General features: G+C 36.4%; 1 protein-coding gene across 1 annotated transcript in view; it reads right to left on the reverse strand.

Annotated features, from left to right (window-relative positions):
- Positions 1-18,707, reverse strand: part of PPP2R5C (protein phosphatase 2 regulatory subunit B'gamma) — an 82,657-nt gene that overhangs the window by 59,979 nt on the left and 3,971 nt on the right. Inside the window, exon 3 of the mRNA XM_064512068.1 lies at positions 5,752-5,911. Within this exon, the coding sequence (XP_064368138.1) occupies positions 5,752-5,911 (160 nt within the window). The remainder of the gene's footprint in view (positions 1-5,751; positions 5,912-18,707) is intronic.

The raw sequence follows: 18,707 nt of genomic DNA on the forward strand, positions 1-18,707 counted from the left end.
TACAAGGGAGAAAAATGTCAACTGCTTCACAAAACTGTGTTCATCGATGCTTTGCATGAGAATTAATTTGTTTTGCCTGAATGTTTTGCCATTTAAATGCACTACGTCTTAGGGCAAATTATCTTTTATGGTAGCATTATCCAGTTTAATCTACCATCTTACTTTTATATAAAATGCTTCTAGCTAAACAGCAATGCTACCATCTTGGAACTGAACAAAATTCCTTAATTAATAAGCATGCACATAAGAAGTGTGATTAAACTAGACCGGCTAAAGTACTGCACTTTTGTTCTCTCCCTAATTTATAACTGGCAGGAGTAGGTTTCTTTGACAAAGGTGCCATTAAACATTGAGATCTCCACTCGCAATAGCTTAGGAGAAAAGTGCTCCTCATAAAAAGTCTTTTGTCTCTACTATTCACACAGACTCATTGAATATACATAATATAATTGAATCTCCTTCATTTCAAGAAAATGGATGGTAGCTTTAAATGAACAGGTAATACCATTTGTTTGAATTTGAACTTATCTTGAAATGAGCTTGTGGAAATTATAAACAAAGGTGATTGAATTACTTTGTAGCACAGAGGAAAATATGTTTTAACTTTTTGCTAAATACGCTTTTAAACTTACTTACCTTGACCGTAAGTTTTGTTTGGCTATCTGTACTCTATGGTTGAGAGTAATACACAAGTCTTCCGTTTCTGACCTCTTCAGAAATTCTCACTTTTTCCTCCTTCCTCATGGTCACAGAAGTTTTAATCACCAAATATTGGGTCTGATTGTTTTCTGAAATATCAGAATCTTAAACTGGAATCACCTCTTCTGTAATCTTGATCTATCAGACTAGCTTTGTACAGAGGATGAAAACCAAGCCACCTCCTAGACAGCTATTTATGACTTTAAAGCATTTGGAAAGCTTTAATAATACTTCTCTCCCTATCAGAGTCCTGTATCGAAGGCAGACAAGTTGAGACACCATCCTAAAGTTATCCTCTTGCACAAAACAGACTCAGAATTTGGCACACGCTGCAATCTCTGGTTGAAAAAGAAAGAAACTACACATATGCTACAGGGAATGTGCTCAGAAAAACAGCATCCTTATAACCTGTCACATTAATTATTTTTTTAATAGTTATGACAAAGCATGATTTCAACATAAAAACGATGAAGCAAGAAACAGACATCTTCACTAGAAGGTGCAAAACAGAGTTGATCAAAAATGAACCACCACCATGAAATATATGAAATTCTGCACCAAGAAAACAGCACAATATTCCATATTCTACATTTCTCACTACTGAAAAGTTAGTCTAGATGGCCCATCTGTCAACTTAACTCATTTCTTCCTACCTTAATATATACTTTTATAAGAAAACTGTATCCACATTTTCAAGATCGGAAATTCAACTCAGAGATAAGTAATAGTTCTGTAAACAAATTAGGAGCTGTATTTGAAAATTAAAGCTCAATTACAAATGCCATCTTTAAGACTACATACAGCAATGTTCACCTTCATCTAAAAAGAAAACAAAACAAAAAACCTCAACACTTTGGTATTCTGGAGTTATTTATAAGGCTATAAACAGATGTATATCCAGCTTGGAAAAAAGCAAATACAAAAATGCTTACAAAAAACACATTTTTGAATCATGCCCAAATTTACATATGTATGACTGACACATGTTGGTTGTGAAATTCTGCAGCATTTCAGAACAATATCAAGGAGCACTGACCTTTTCTTAAATGTGTTATTCTAGGATTGAAAAAGAACATTATCTTTCAATGAATTATTACTTGCAGGTTAGAGTTAGATTTCTGAAACAACTGTGTTTGACAGCGTATAAAACCTTGCATCCCAATCAGAAAATCTTAACATTGTATTTAAGAATTCTTATTTAAACACTCCCTTACATATCGTAGGGATTCTGACCACATACTTAAAAAATCTCATCACACTCTGTACAATAGCTCTTTCCAAATGCTACACATTCAGTCTACTGAAGTAAGCATATCCTTGCAAAATGATTCATACAAATATAAGCATGCTCATCTGTTTGTACTGTCAAAAATCCCTTGTAGCATATAAACCAAATGTACATAATGGACAAGGGAGCAGGTTAGAACCACATAATCTAGAGAGATTGTGCCATGCCAGAGAAACAGCCAACCTCCAAAGGAAGTATTACTATAATTCTAAATTCTGATGAGTATTTTTAATAGGGTGTTTTTTAATATAGAAAAGTAAAACTAAAGGTTAAGTCTTGAACAGAAGTAAAAGCATACCAACATTTAGGTTGGTAATTAACTGTTTATGAAATGCCACACTGCTGGCAGTTCTATTTTTTGTCCCCCCCCCCCCCCTTTTTTTTTTTTTAATCTTGGCCAATTATGTTCTTGGCAAGGCAAACAACGAGAAGATCATCGCAAGGGTGCCGTCCCACCGAGGCCAACACTGGCACACTGCTCTCATTTGGTAAGGGATAACTATAATCTCAGTAAAATCAAAGGAAAAATAGTATTTATTTAAAAAATATGGCTGAAAAATTCTAGAGAAAATTCAGAAAATATTAGGTTTGATCTCCTACTGGCTTTACATACTAAACTAAGTTTATAGAACTTACAAATGAGTGATAGTTTTCCTAACATCTATTTAAAAGAAAAAAGAATCTGAATTTGGAATTGGATGCAATTACCTCATACCAAAACAAAACATATCTTTCCTTTCCCTCAGCATTAAACCCAAATCATGCAGATCAAGTCTCTGTAAAATATTAAACAACAATTTTCTCTGGTTACTAACAATTTGCCATGAAAGCTAAAATGAAAACGTATTACTACAACCAGTCAAGTGTGTGAGCAATGTGCATGCAATTCATAACATAGCAAGACACTCCATCCAAAAATTTCTCTTTAGTCTCACTTCTTATGTGTTTCTCTCCAAACTAAATCATCATAGCTAAATGATTAGCACATATACATCACATATGCAAACTCTGGAGCTTTTTCCAGTATATAATGTACTTGGATATCAGAAGTTCATGGAGGTAACCCTAGATTAAAAAAACTGAACTGAAGATGACCCATGGGACATGATTAAGCATGGTTAATTCCAACACACATCATAATAAATTATAATCACAGATACTATAGAATTATTTCCTAGTTAACCATTAACTTGTCCATAACGAGTTTCTTGCTTACAAGTAGGCAGCTGCAAAGACCTCAAACTATGTCAGTGTGTCGGTGGCCAGGTAAATACAAGCTCAGATACGGCGCTTGTTTTATAAGCTTATGAAATATTCGTATTGAACATGTATACTGTTTCCCTTATACAGAGCACTTTCTGATATTTGTAAACAATTTTAAAATATCCTCTCTTAAGAGAACAAAAAATGGTAGTTTCTGAAGGCTGAAACACCCCTTTGTCATTTATACTTCATATAACAAAAACATTAATCAGGAAGCTTTCCAGAAAACAAACCACCCCTCCCCCCTAAACCAACCAAAACCAACTTTAGGCCAGTAAGTAATTTTTTTCCCAACAAACAGCTGAAAACAAAACCAGCTTTCCACATCTGAAGTATCTGTGCTGCAAATGGAGCTAACAAGGAGAACTGGATAAGGAGAAATTGATATAATACAAGTTTGCTAGCATAAAATTATTTTTTCATGAAAATAGGTAAGATCTCTTCAACACTTTCAACATCTTAGATCACAGTCACGAAGGCAGTTTTCCAGAGATATTATGTAAATTATCTGTGGTCAGATGAGCTATCTATTTTATCTGAAGTAGATCAGGTTGCATCACAGTCTGCTGCAGGGTGCTTTACCAGCTTGAAACTTTGCTAATATATGGATCTCTGTGTGACACAAACCAATAGCATCGCAGACTTCTCTTTTCTGTTTCTCTCTGCTCTTACAGCCTCTTAACACATAATCTATTTTCTTTTCTTTTCACATTATCTGAGCTACCCTGTTCCTCCATTTCCTGAGTAAATTGACGGTTTACAATGTTAATCATAAGCTGCTTCGATGAATATAAATCATACCAAACTAATACAAGCAAAAAGGGGAAATAGACTGGTATTTCCAGAACCTATCATCAGCACTTTTGTGCAATGCCCAAGATAAAGTTAACAGCGTGGCTGAAGACCAAAAATTGACACTGTTTCAGAGTAAAAGGCAGATTATTCCTAAATAAAAAACGTTGACAAGAACCATTCTGGCTTCTTTCCCATCCCAATATTTCAAGGGATCCACTGACTGCAAGGTGGTTACCTCAGCCATGCTCCAGGCCACTTAGAGCCTACAGGTTACATCGATCTAATACAGAACTTTGAGGACAAGAAACAGCCCCATTCTATACACTGTGTTTAAAATAGAGCCTCACGTAAGGTACATCACACCACACATAGTAATCAAGCCAACATTTGAGGAAAATGCACAATCTCCTTGCCACCTAGAGATAAAAGAAAGGTTTCCCAGTTACTGTAGCCATTTATATATAGCTACCCATTATCAGTAACTCAAGTTTGGAAGCTGGAAACTGGTTAAGCACAGCTAACTTGAGAGAATGCTACAGTCCTTCTAACTCTTCACTCAAGTCAAACCTGCCATAATCATCTCAGTCTTCTGAATTACAGCCTGCCAGTTCACTTTAATTCCTTTCCAGACTCAGACATTAAGCAACACTCTTCAGGCTTAAAAGAAAGTTTCCCAGCTTCACGCAACACACTGAATGCATGTCAAGTCAGATATCTATGTACATATTAGGACAAAAGTGTGACCGACCAACAGGGTTCTCAGCAATCCTAGTAGGTGGGAATTAAGTCATGAGTGATCGATGTAAGACAAATATGATGCACAATACTTCTAGCGTTGCTTGACATCTAAATATGTTGCTTCAAACTATTAAAATACTCTTAAAACATACCTCATACAGTTTTTAGGATTTTTTTAAACACAAATCAGTTGTTCATAATCAACAGATCAGTACATCTGACTACCATTAGAAAATTCTGCTCCAACACTGCTAAAAGCTACCATAAATGCACTACACTAGCATGTACCTACACAACGTAGACCCTGATAAAAAGAAAAGATGAGAGCTATGTTAATACAAGAAGGCTTATCATCTTTTCTTCACAGAAGATGGTAAATAGAAAATCGCAGAAAGGAAAAACTCATTTTCATCTAAAAGACACCACCCTGCTTGACCCTTACTTGGGAAATCCAGACCAATAAATAGCAATAGACCATGCTTATCTCTTAATGACAAGAGATATCTCAGCACAAACAAACTGTGTAGGTTTTGAGCATTTGAGGACAGAGAACTGATATTTCATGGCAGAGGACAGCATACAGTCTATCTTCAAGGATTATCTGAACCCTAAACCTCTCCACAGCAACTTATTTTCCATAAAGAGCCCAAATATTCTGCTTTTGTGCGAGATGAGCGAATTTCCCTTCCCATAAACTCTTTGGATTGAAGATATTACATAATTGCTATATGGATTGCCAAGAAGGCAACACACTGAAGTTCTCATATAAGGAGTGAAAGGAAAAGGAAAAAAAAGAAGCGAGAGTGCGTGTGAGTATGCTAGCATGAGTGAACTTGTGTGTGTGTGTGCATACTTTTAATACACATATGCATATTTTTGCGATATAAGAAATATCATAATTGAGAAGCTTCTCTATCTCATGCCCAAGATCTCCCACAAGAGTCATTCTAATTAAAAAAAAGACATACCTTTTAAAGCTGGCAGTTTTTGAAGCTCCCTGTTATTGCTAACATTAAACCTTGAAGAACTCTGACGCTTTTCCTTCTTCAGTACTGTCTGTGGTGCTGGTACTTTGATTTTAGATAGCTGTGCTGGGGGAGGAGTACTGTTTGATTTTTTGTTTGACACCTATTAAAAAAACAACAAACAGTTAATTGAACTTGGTATGAGAGAATCTTCTAAAAACATTTTTTGTTACAGAAATAAATTAAGCAAAATAAGTTTTAATTGAATTGCTGTAATCCTCATCCTCTGAACATATAGCTGTCTATTCTTCTGTTCACTCTTCTCGGTGGTTTCTGTACCATAACCCTCCTTAGGTGGGAACAGATCATTCTGTGATATGCACGGGCCAACTACCAGCCAACTGAAGAGATATTTTCAAATAACATATTTCCTCAGTTACTCTCAATTTGCCTGAGAGGTCCAGATCTCCAAGGTATTTGCTATCTAACTTCCACTTCAAAGGGATCAGGACCTTTCTGTTTACAGCAGGTGCACCTTTCGCTGCCTATTTGCCTCACTGCCAGAGCCTTAACCTTGTCTAGGGCATTCAGACTTGGATGTAATGTGAAGCTAAAGGAGTGGTTCTTCTCATTGTAGTGGACAGAGCATTTTAGAAGCTTCAACAGCTTCCAAAATATACATGAAGAATTTGTGGCAGTTTACTGCCTGTTCAGAGCAGGTTGCTTTTACTGTGCTATTCCTCATCGGATTATCACTGTACCTCTGGAAGAACAAATTAAATAACATACAATTAGAAAAGCATTTCCCACCTATACGTTTGCAGAGTTTGCTGTACTTCACAAACTATACTTGATAGTGGTCTGTCTCTCTCAAGCTGAACAAAATATAAATTAACAAAAGCCTGCAGAACTTGTGATATTGCTTTCCTCATTCCTCTTATGAAGTAGAAAAAGCAGGTGTAATGTGGGCAAGTTAGCTGTTTTTAATATGAATAATTTTGAGAGGTTCTTTACAAGAAAAATAGAACATCTGAGTGAGCTATTCTATAACAATATAAAAACAATTGATTTAACTGAAAATCTTACTGCAAGCATTCAATTTCTTTTTACAGGATCTTAAACTGCTGTAGAAGACTAAGATCTGCAAACTATTTTACACTGAGGCACACACATCTGAAAATACACCTTAGCACTTTTCTCTTACAGGAAATACCATATTCTCCTTTTCCATAAGCGCACACATGATAAGAAATAGGAAGAAGAAATCAGCACTTGTCCCGTTCAGATGAGAATGAGATTCAGGATGGAAGTCAGGTTATAATGCTGCTATTTCAGCAGTTTGAATGACTTCAATTAGAGTTTCATTAAGTATAGTAGTTAGGAAAGCAGTGTTTCATTCCTGCATGAACTAACATCAGTTGCATTTTAACTGGGATATGACTAAAACAACAGAAATCACTTTCCTCTACCTTACATTCTGAAAAGGATTTCCAGAATAGCTTATACATCAGCAACTTCCATATGGTCTGTGAACGTACACATTCAGCACACAAGGAAACGTTACCCCACATAACCATTTAGTCACTCTAAGGGTAGACAAATCTAACACAGTTATTTTAGTCAAAACTTCTTCTAGCAGAAAGCACTCCATAAGTGGGAGAGAAATGCACATGCTTTAAGAATAGGTTAAAAACTGTATTTACAGATATTATGTACACTGTACTTAATGCATTGAAATGCTTGACTGAAAGAAGCATTTAGTTTTTTGTTACCTTTTTGCAACTTATTTGTAAAAACAAAATACACTTAAGATTACCATTTTGCAAATTTACTAGTATACTAGCAAAAACACTTACAGCCTTTTAGAATAAATAAGGAAAAAAGCCAATGCACTGAGCACCACAAGTTTTAAATCCTTGTATGTCTTTAGGAATTTGTTTCAGTAAAAATGGCATACACTGGGAAGTTAAAACTATTTACACACAAGTAACACCTATTATTTTTGCATTTTTCAGCATATTTATTTAATTTCAAACATTAAATGCTTAACAGTCTTTTTGATGAAATACAAGTGACATGAGGTAAAGCTTATCAATTTACTCAACTAAAAAACAAAAAGCATTCTAAAAATCATAGAAAGGCTAAGCAGAAAGGAGAGTAGCACTAAAAATTAGGAAGTGATGATTTGCCATGTATTAGACAGTAAAAGCTAATTATGAAGTATTATAAACACTATTGTTACGCAGGATTCTGTACTTTCAAAATCGTGCCTGAACTTAATGTGTTTTTTTTTTCCTGAATTGGATAGCTGCCACTGCCACCTGTTTGTTGTTCATTACTCGAAACAGGAAAACTCACTTTCCTGTTTCCTCTATTCCCAACCAAATTCTCAAATTTGAAGTAACAGCTGGACACATGTGCCTGCGCACATAAACACACTGCGGTATACTAAGGTAGCACACACCTCAGGGAACCAAGTATTTCAGATTGCAGATATATTCTAATATTAGCCAAAAGTGGTTATTTAAGATATGGGTAACATTTCTAATTAAAGTGTTGCAAGAAAGCATTTTTGTTGCCAAGGCAACTTCCCTCTCTAGCAGGGATGACTCCAGCATAATTCTAGCACCAAATCGCTCACCGGTCAGTTTATCCAATAGATTTCCTTCTTTCTACTACCAGCTACGGTTATCTCTGCTTTGTAGTCACGCTTTGACCATTCAGCCAGGCATATCAGAAACTGGGTAAAACAGCATACAGTTTATTAGCACTGGAATACTACTACTATATAGCCATAACTGACTTCTGCAAGCAACACTACGCTGCTGTCAAGGGAGAACTTGGCTCTAAACCTGTCAGGTAACCAACCTGGGAGAGACAAGCACCTGGAGAAAGTGACTTATGTCAACTTAAATCACACAGCTCAGCAATCTAACCCCCCCCCCCCCCCCCCACTTTGATGAACCACATTAGCAAGTTACAAGTCCATCTCAGACTAACAAGAAACCAAATTCAGGCTAACAGTTCTGTGTATGCATTTGCAAAAATTTCAAGGTAACATACTAAACATCTTATGAAGATACAGTGTTCGTTAGCTTAGACAGAAGAGCCAAGTTCAGCTTCCTCCCAATGACAAACCCAACTACTTCAGAAACGACAACTCCTGAGAATAACCAATTGGCTAAATCAGTGAAGAATGCAACTTATTTAACAGCAAAACAGTTGAACTAGAGATGCATTATTATGAATTAAATTCACTTCCAGCTGTTCTTCCCCTTCCTTCTAACAACTGCCTCCTACCCAAATATAGCTGTAGACACACTGGACTCCAGAAGTGGCTGATCTGTCCGTAGGATGTGTACACATTACTTTGGAAACCATCAGATTGAGATCACGTTTCTTCAGAACATAATAATAATAATAATAATAATAAAAAACCTCAGATTTTTGATCAATTTGGTTTTAAAAAAGCTAGACCAGACATATTTCAACTAAGACAAACAAGACCAGTGATCTTTTGATTTTTAAGTCAGGCTTTTAACAACAATCAAAAAATAGAGTTTGTTCTTTGGTTCCCTTGAATAAACTTAACATGAATTCAAGAGAGTAAAAAGGGGAGAAGAGAAGGTCTCTTGTCAGTAATGAGAGTTCAAGATGGATAGTCCTTGCATCCCTTCTTCCTATGAGTCCTTGTGCATCAAGCAGCATGAGGTATTTTCTCCCTCTCTCAATATCATTGTTTTGAGCAAAGTTAGATTTTTTTTTTTAATTCAAATCATTACCTTCAAACATGACAGTTTTTACTTCAAGCAGCTCTAACCTCCATACCACTTCCCATTAACACGACAAATGCTAGGCACAAACTGCTCACCTGAAAGATAATCCCAACTCCTTCTGCTCAGGCAAATAAATGGTTAAGAAGAAGAGGAAAAGAATACAACCAAGAACTTTGTGCTGACAGTTTAGCCACTTTGGATAGCTTATTGCCAAAACAGACTTCCCCGAGAGGAGACTAAAAGCCCATTCTTTTGCCAAAAGCAATCTAAGGCATGTAAAGCAAGTTACTGGCACCTGGAAAGGGGGTCCGCCCTGCATCTCACATCAAAAAGTCTTTCAGAAGACTCAATTTCTCCCATCCTGACAGTCCCCGAGGCCCTGGTACTCAAGCTTTTTTGACCGAACAGGGGCAACCAGAAGAACTATCTGAGCTTATCTTTTGAAGCACACCCAGTAGTAAACAAATTACACCAAAGCATCCAAAGCTTTCTGCTCCACAATCTCAAGAGGGTTTCTAAGCCAAGTCTAGAGTGGGGTAAGCTCTATAATAAAGCAGCAAGCTCTAAACTGGACCGAGAAGGGTAAGGATCTGAAGATGATAATAAAAACACCCAAATGCATCTGCTACTCAAGATTTAAAAAAAAATGGATGGCTTACATACCAGTCAAAACAGACCACCTCCTAGCACAGAGCAAGAGATACTCTTTCTCGCTCTCCCACCCCCTTGTCGACACAAAAAAACATGGTGCTGGTCAGTACCCTACATGGTGTTTCTTGATGCAAAGGACTCTAACATACACCTGCAAATTTCTTCCTTAGAAGGAGTATCACCCCCAAATTCAAGTTTGTATCAACATGTAATACCAACCCAGGATGGAAGCAGCAAGCCACATACTAACAAGAACCCCAATGAAAACAACAAAATTAAAAAAAAAATTATATATATATAATATATATATAAAGGATAGGTGAACCTCAAACCAAATAACAAATGATTAAGACTATCAGCAAAATGCAAGAAGCCAAAAAAATTGTCATATCCAATATAAAGGCAAATATTTTGAGAGGCAAACCAATACCATTTCTGATATTGCACCAGAATGCTCTTGATGGGACTCATTATTTTGAACCTGAGAATAGAAGAAGGTGGTTTATGTTAATGCAAATAAATCCCTCTCTTCATTTTGGCATAGTAAGTAGCCTCTATGGAATTATTTTTCATTATGATAAACAGAGGTCTAATCTACAGCACCCAGAAGAGCTCATTTCTTGCTAAGACAGTCTCAGAAGGGGCTTTGAAACTGTTCTGGATGATACCTAAAACAGTTATTTACAAAAATAAAACTGAAAAACAATTCACTAAATCTAAATGCCCAACAGGGGAAAATGTGAAAGGGACATTTACAACTTCATTTGCAAAAATGCGTGCAGGCCAGTATGTAATTTAAAATAAACCAGCTAAGAGGTTGAGGCCCAATATGTAATCAAAGTAATTAGGCTGAGAGGTTGAGCTTTGTTTAATCTCTTGAGGTGAGAGCTAAAATAAAAGATAAAGGAGTCAAAACGAGTGGAGAGCAGTTAAGGTCTAAGTAGAGCCTTATATTCAGTTCTTCCCTACTGCACTAACTTCAAAGAAGCATGAAAACCTCTGAACACTCCAGGAATCTCAAACTCAGCCTTAGCGCTGATGACATATCTGCTCTCCCCTTTGTGGATCTTCATTGACTACTCTGAGGGAGGGCCCAGGGAGGACAATATCTGGCATATAGCACAGTAGCCATCAAGCAGTTGGGACTGAGGCAAGATACAGAAATCCCCCCACCCCGCCCCAGCACTATCATAAAGCTTCAGATGTTCTAGATTCCGCACTGAGGTCTTTCAGATCTTCCAGGATCAAGCAGTCTCTACATAGTAGCTCAGCAATCTGAATCAAAAAACAACTGATAAGTATTCATGCATTCTAAGCTTCAATATTGTTTACTGCAACTGCTTGGCAATGACAGGAGATTTCATCCTAAACTCTACACAGAACAGACTTAACCCTTCTAAAAGTACCATATTGGTCACCAATGCAGTCACACAGCACGACCCTTTATACACACAGTCATCTTCTGGTGACACCACATTACTTTGGGGCTAAAGCCTGTAGGTAAACAGCTGTGCTGTGCATGTTCGCAGTATTTAGCACTTATACTTAACTTTTCACTGTAATCAATATGAGTAAGGTAGGCTGTCCTTAATCCTCCAGGTGTGTCCCTATGATCCTTAAGGTGAAATACTCTCCTCTATTAGGGCAGAAGAGGATTGGTTCCCTTCCTTCCTGTATTTACTACTAGCATATTCTTTCAGTGCCTCCTGTATTCAGTGGTGCAGTTAGGTCTGCTCTTGGACTTCAACTGCATCAATACCTGTTCTCAGACCACAGTGCAAGACAGTCCACCATGGCATTTAGCCTGAAATTAGTACCACATAACACATCTTGAAACACCTGAAGACATATGTTACTAGTACCTTAAATTTTTGTCTAGTCAAAGTTGCTATCATAATTTAGCTACTTACAGATAATAGCTTTGAATAAGCTTATCCAATATATTCCCCTATCAAAACATTCACGCAGACTCAGCTACACTGACTGTTTCAAGATTCCAGTTATTTAGCAGTGTTTTAAGACATGAGTTCTTTTGCTATACAAAGGACACATTCACTGCACATACAACCCTGAGGTATATGATAATGTCCAAATTTTCCATGATTTTTAATAATATAGAAGAAGAATGACAACTGCAGAGTGTATTTACTTTTGTTTAGAGTCACATATTTAATTCCAGAGACACTACTATGATTTTACAATAGTTACACCAGGTCTGTTTTCTTCTCATGATTTCCTCCATCACAGCGTTCAAGGGCACGCTACCAGGACAGCAGTATTTGCCCACTGATTCAATGCTGCATTGTTAACATCACCAGTTCAACACGCTTTCCAACAGGACAACGTTAGAACAAACTTTCTTTATTATGGTGTCCAAGACAAATTGCTTGGCAGAGCTATCAAGACAGTCTGCAATAATTTATGATTCTTCTAGTTCATGTAAATAGCACACAATCACTGGCAAGTAGTTTGTTGTGGAGCAATTAGCTGACTTAACTCAGGTATTTTCCATCAGCAGAGACTCAGTGCAAACCACACAAAACTGGATATGGATTCTTAACCACCCAGACATACAAAAAGGGGCATTTCTCCATAAACAAAACAGTTAAAGAAAAGCAAGAAATGAACATGCTTTCTGGGTACCATTTTTGATAGCAAATGGTTCTAAGGTTCCAATTTCGTTGAGGATTCTTGCCACAAAGCCATTACTGTTCACTAGTTTCACAGCCACAAGATTGTTTCAACAGCCAGTTTGTGGCAGAGACTCTAAAGATCTGGCTGAAAGTGCTGAAGGCTTTTGCTAGGCTGACACAGAACATATTTAGATTTTTATTGTACCTCTCCACATTTGCAACAAAATCATTTACCAGAGTGATACCTGGATTGGCATGCTACAATATTTTCAGCTGCCTTTCTAGAAAGGATGTTCATTATTCTTTCATTACAGATTCTTTCAGTGGTTGAGAGGCACAGGATACTACAGTGATAATCACAGAATAATCTGTTACGTTTGTATTTGTAAAGATGGCAAGAGCTGCATCCTCAAGCTTTGAGGATTCATGTCATTATAACGATAAATAAAAAGACTAACTTTTCAGCTAGGCAGCAATGACAAAGTTTATATATTTTGGTACATGTGTCATCAGCACATACTGACTTACTTTGTGGTACTTGTTTAGCAACTGACTTTGCATTTATATACAGTCATGTACTGCTAGTTGTTCTTGATGCATAACTATGGAGCTCCATTAATGCTTTGTCAGATACGACGTGGAGTACAAATTGCACCGGTGATTGAGAAGTTCCCTACTAAAAACGAAGACAATCTTGCCCTCTTCCCAGTGAGGTGGTGCACCATTGCAGGTTTTATAGTCACAGGCCATTTTAGAAGACTGATCAACCTGCTGAAGCTGTTTCACCTTTCTTGCCAACACTTATTTTTCATGACTCAAAGCTTTGCTTGCATTTCCTGTAAGTTGCTTACATATACAGCTCAAGTTTCATCTTCTAAAGAGTTGTTTTTTCCTAGCTTTGGGCAACACACTTGATGTGCAACACATCAAATCAATCCTAATAACAGTCAAAGACGTCTCAGCTCAGCATACTGCATCCTTGAGATTCCTGCACTGTAGCCTGATATCCTTCGTTTGACTTCAGAGCTAAACTTTAGTAGCATAAGGCTTGGTTTCCATTTACTCCTTCGAATCTTTCATATTTTTTGTTTTAACTGGTTTACTTTGTTGACAAACTGACATTTGATTCTTTTTAGTCAGAGATCAGATCTGCACTCTGAGATTGCATGGAAACTTAGCATTGACAATGATGAGGATGCCCAGGCCTGGAGCACGAGTGTATTCGTGCTGTTTTGTGTTTGCTGAAAGACCACCACAAGCAGCAAGATGACATTTGTCAAAAAAACAAAAAAACAAAATAGCAAAAATCCCACCCAGAAAAGTCAAATTTGTTACCCGCATAACACTGAGGCTATCAATCAACTAACTGTGATTAAAAACAGATAAACAATGTTCAAAATATTATTTCAAAACATTTATATAATTATAGAGATGAAGAATCTGAATAATTGATGGCTTTTCTTAATTTACTTTAATCCTTGATTTTCATTTGTAATTTCTCTCTGATCAGCCTAAAGCACCATTTTATCTAAAAAAATCCAAGACATTTTTATTTTAATAATTCTGTATTACACATACACATTCATGAACACTGGATTCCTCTGAAAGTTTAAGGAACTTTAAAAAAAGCTGAGAAAAATTGTTTGAAACAAAAGATGAACTATAGCATATCATCATTTTCTGCATTCATGTTCTCAGTTTTCAGTGGAGCAACTGCTGACACCCATTTTCCAAAAAGCACTTGGCTCCTTGTATCCCATATATGAAGGATCTGCAGGACATAGCATTATGGTTTTCAAGAGTATATCTTTTTACGTTAAAAAAGAAAAAAACCCAAAACTTGTAGTGTTTGGTGCAAAATATTGAGCATTTCCTTCATCAGTTCAATTAGTCTTAAAAGCATAACAAAAAAGATACGTAACACACCATTAAGCTAATCTTTTCATATTACTAATTCATATACTAATGTATATTTGCTTTGGATGCAAGGGGAAGTTCCAATTCCCAAATATAAAAAGACAAAATGTCAATAAAAACTGGAAATAGGAAATAACAGAGGTGAGAAGTGCAAGAAGTTTTTGAACACATACATTTGAACAGGCAATATAGACAGAAATAAGAGTCTCTGGGTTAAAATTTCAACTTTCTTCCCCTGTAGTGGTAAATTAAAACTATTGTTAAAGTACTATAAGAAACACTTGTTTTTTTCAAAGTGTTAGTTTTGTTTTTTGGTTTTTTAGAGAGAGAAAAAGAGTAACATTTCTTTACAATCATTAACTAGTTCCAAGCCTCGTCCTTCTAAATAAATTTATAGATAAGTTAATGAGAGGCCAACTCAGAGGCAAATGTGGCAGATCTGCAACAATCTGGGTTTAGAAAGACATAGAATTAAAAATAGTTTAACCATGGAAAAAAAGAAAAGGGAAGACCTCATTTCTAGGGACTCAGGTGCACTTGACCATGAGTTACTACTGTCCTAACTCAAAAGTAGACCTACTCACCCCTCTGACAAAACAGAGCTCTACAATAAAGCTTATTTGTGTATAAATTAACTTCCGTAAGAGCGAGTTAGATGCTAGAAAGTGCATCCACAAGTTACTCTGGGTTGACTTAACCACCCCCCCCCCCCCCGCTCCCAGGCGTTTTCCTTGGAGATTTATGTTCTGAGCACAGGTTTTGGGCATTGGGAAATAACCAAAGTATTTTACCAGAATAAGACACTACTCTCACACAGAGGAAAGCAATACACAACAGATTTAGTCACATTACCTTTCTTCATTCACAACTCAAAAGCACTAATATCCTGGACTAATTACTGAAGAGATTATACCTGAAGGAATAGTTTCAACTGCTATGGCAACTATTTAGTCTAACACATTAATCTTTACTAACAGGACACATTCAGGCTAAAGTTAGATCTGGGCTGCACAGAGGAGTGTATATTTCTACCTTTCCATTATATAAGAGTACTTCAGATTTCTTATCTTCTAGGAAAGAACTGCATCTTTTAAAAAACTTTCAACTTTTTTTCTGGCTTAGTTATCAAAGGTTAAATGAACTTCTAGCTCTCAGCAGAAGAATCAGTACTAAGTATTCACAACTTTCCTCCTCTTCATCTCCCCCTTTCCTAGCAAATTCCACACACTGATTACTTCCTTCAAGCATTTCAAATCAGTTAGTATTAAAATTTGGTTTTATTTTTCATTTACTTAACTAAAAATGATTCATCCCTCTCAGCTGGCTTTGCTGTCCCTCCAAGATAAATCTGACCAAGCAATCTACAGTTGATATTTATATACATGTATACATGTACATATATACAGACAGACGTGTAATCTCAATTCTTTGCAATATCTGTATTTGCACAGTGAGATCTTGCAAAGACTGAGGTTTCCAGGTGGGGGAAAAAAAAAAAAAAAAAAAAAAAAAAAAGACTGTTCCGTCAGCTATGACTGAATTTTTGCTTATTTTAACAGCCACTCTAATGCTGGGCACTCAGCACTGGAAACAGAAGAAATATCATTTTTATGATCTACACTACTAGGCAGTATAGAAGAGAAGGAACACGTACTTTAAATGGAATGACAAATAGAGAGTAGCAGCAGATGGGCCAGAGGTTGAAGGGATGTATCACAATGTGTATATTGCTTTTGTGTACTGCATCACAAAAATTGACACGAAAGTTATTTTTAGTTTCAACATTTATGCTGTCTAGATGCTCTCTGGAACTATTAGCAAGTTATGTTTCTCTCTTCCCCTAAACTGGCCGGGTCAAAGAAAGCTGTTTTTGTGACACCATTCGCTCAAGTGGGAAAAAGATAAGCTTGAATGTTTCGATGATTTAAACTTCAGATTTATAAAAGATATGGCTATTTGAAAATAAAGTTGAGGTTGCAAAGTCAAGAACTGGAAAGTTAAGCACCATAGCCTTATTACGATAAAGTTACATATAGTCAAGTATTACTTCCTGGCTCATTCAGTGCGCAGAACAGACTGCAGTCAGGGAGTGAGTCAAGACTGTACTATGAATAAGATGGTTGTGTACAGAGCCCTCATCTTTTTTACTCGCACAGAATACTCTCTAGAACAACAAGAAGGCAGAAATACAGAAGACAAAGAGAAGTACAGGTCTTATGAATAAGATAAGTGAATATCAAGTGAGGGTATTTGTTTCTATTCATGCCTCTGCTAAAGACTTCAATTAAACCCCAAACTTTCACTAGCAGCAGCTAAGAACAACGCATGGGGCTACATATGGAAGTAAAGATTAAAAACATTGACTAGCACCATCCACACTGCATCTCACGGAGGGGAAGAGATGCACAGAAATAAACTAATGTGCTCACATGCTGTAAAGTCTCTTATGCGCACATACACAGAAACAAACAAAAGATGTTCAGGACATATTTGGAAAAAAATTACCATTGCTTTTGAATGCCTGATTCTGCAACCTTAGTCCTAACAATTCGTCCAGGCATTTTACAATAGCAGTTCTTCAAATACAGATTTTTTTAAAAATAGAAATTATCCAGCTCAAGAAGATGACATTCAGCACCCCTATATACAGCAGTTTAAGAAATGCAAAATATATAAGCTTTTAACAAAAGCTCCCAAAACCTAGAGAATACATTTTAATGTAAAGCATCTTATCCTTGTTCACATATACAAATTTGAGGTATTGATTTCATCTGAATTCCTTAATCAGATCAGATCATTTCTTAAGTGTTCAAAAAGTGAACAATTTGAAATTGGATTAAAAAAACCAAGATAACTGCATTACAATACAGATTCACAACATACCAGAACTGCACACTACGCATGAGATGACAGTAACTCCACCACAAAAAGGATAACAGAACAGGGACACATGGAAGGACAATCAAAGGAACGGAAATCCTCCCACTTAAGGGAGATTAAATAAGGTAGGGAGACAGTGGAAATCTATAGATGACAGTATAAGTCAATGAAATCACTAATAATTTGAAAACAATTTTACACAATGCCTCACCCAGGTAAGCTTTTAAGCCACATAATAGCACAGACTAAAAAAGTATACCAGGATGAAAGACCATACATTTGCTCTGCTTCTGAAACTCTACTTCAACATCTGTTACTGATACACATGGAGAAGAAATTCTAAGTTATGTGAACCAGTAGTCCCATCTAGTTTGGCTCATTTTGTGTTACCTGAAGTAACCAGGACATGGGTAACGTGAGAAGAATCATCTGCTTTCCACTCTCATACTCTCTCCCCAAAACATCTGCTTGGAACAATGCTAGACACAGAAAATTAGGCAAAATGGACCTCTCATTTTCAAACATGACTACAACTGGATTCTTTGGGATTTAAGTAAGTGATCTACTGAATTAAATGCCTTTTCATGAGCTGTAGTTACCTGTTAATGCTTTGTACATACTTACAGGCATCTGTTGATATTTACAAACTGACACAAACATCAGCTTAAGTCATTTTTGATCACTTTCAGCATGGCCATCATTGCCTGGCATACCAGAAATCTGACTTTTAGTCATTTTTGATACTATCTGTCTATGTAGCTTTATGAAGTAGTTTCACTCAACCTAAATCTCGTTTCCCGACTGCAAGACAGGAAAAACATTTGTTCATTTTCATAAATCACTAAGATCTGTCATATTTTTTTATCTATACAAGTCCAATGCATCATGAATTTAGTTAAGTGCTATAAAAGTGTCTATAAATAAAGTATTTGTGGGACGCTGCTGCTTGTGTTGTCCCTGTTCTTCGAATAGCAGACAGTTTCTAGTCCTTGCAATCTGCTATTTTTCATACACATTAAATACATTTTGAGGAAAAAAGAATATGAAGCAGTGTATTTCAAAATCTATTTGTAGTCTAGAGGCTTTTTAAAAAGCCACACTA

The sequence above is a fragment of the Dromaius novaehollandiae genome, chromosome 5 (assembly GCF_036370855.1).
Source record: "Dromaius novaehollandiae isolate bDroNov1 chromosome 5, bDroNov1.hap1, whole genome shotgun sequence".
NCBI classification, from domain to species: Eukaryota; Metazoa; Chordata; class Aves; order Casuariiformes; family Dromaiidae; genus Dromaius; species Dromaius novaehollandiae.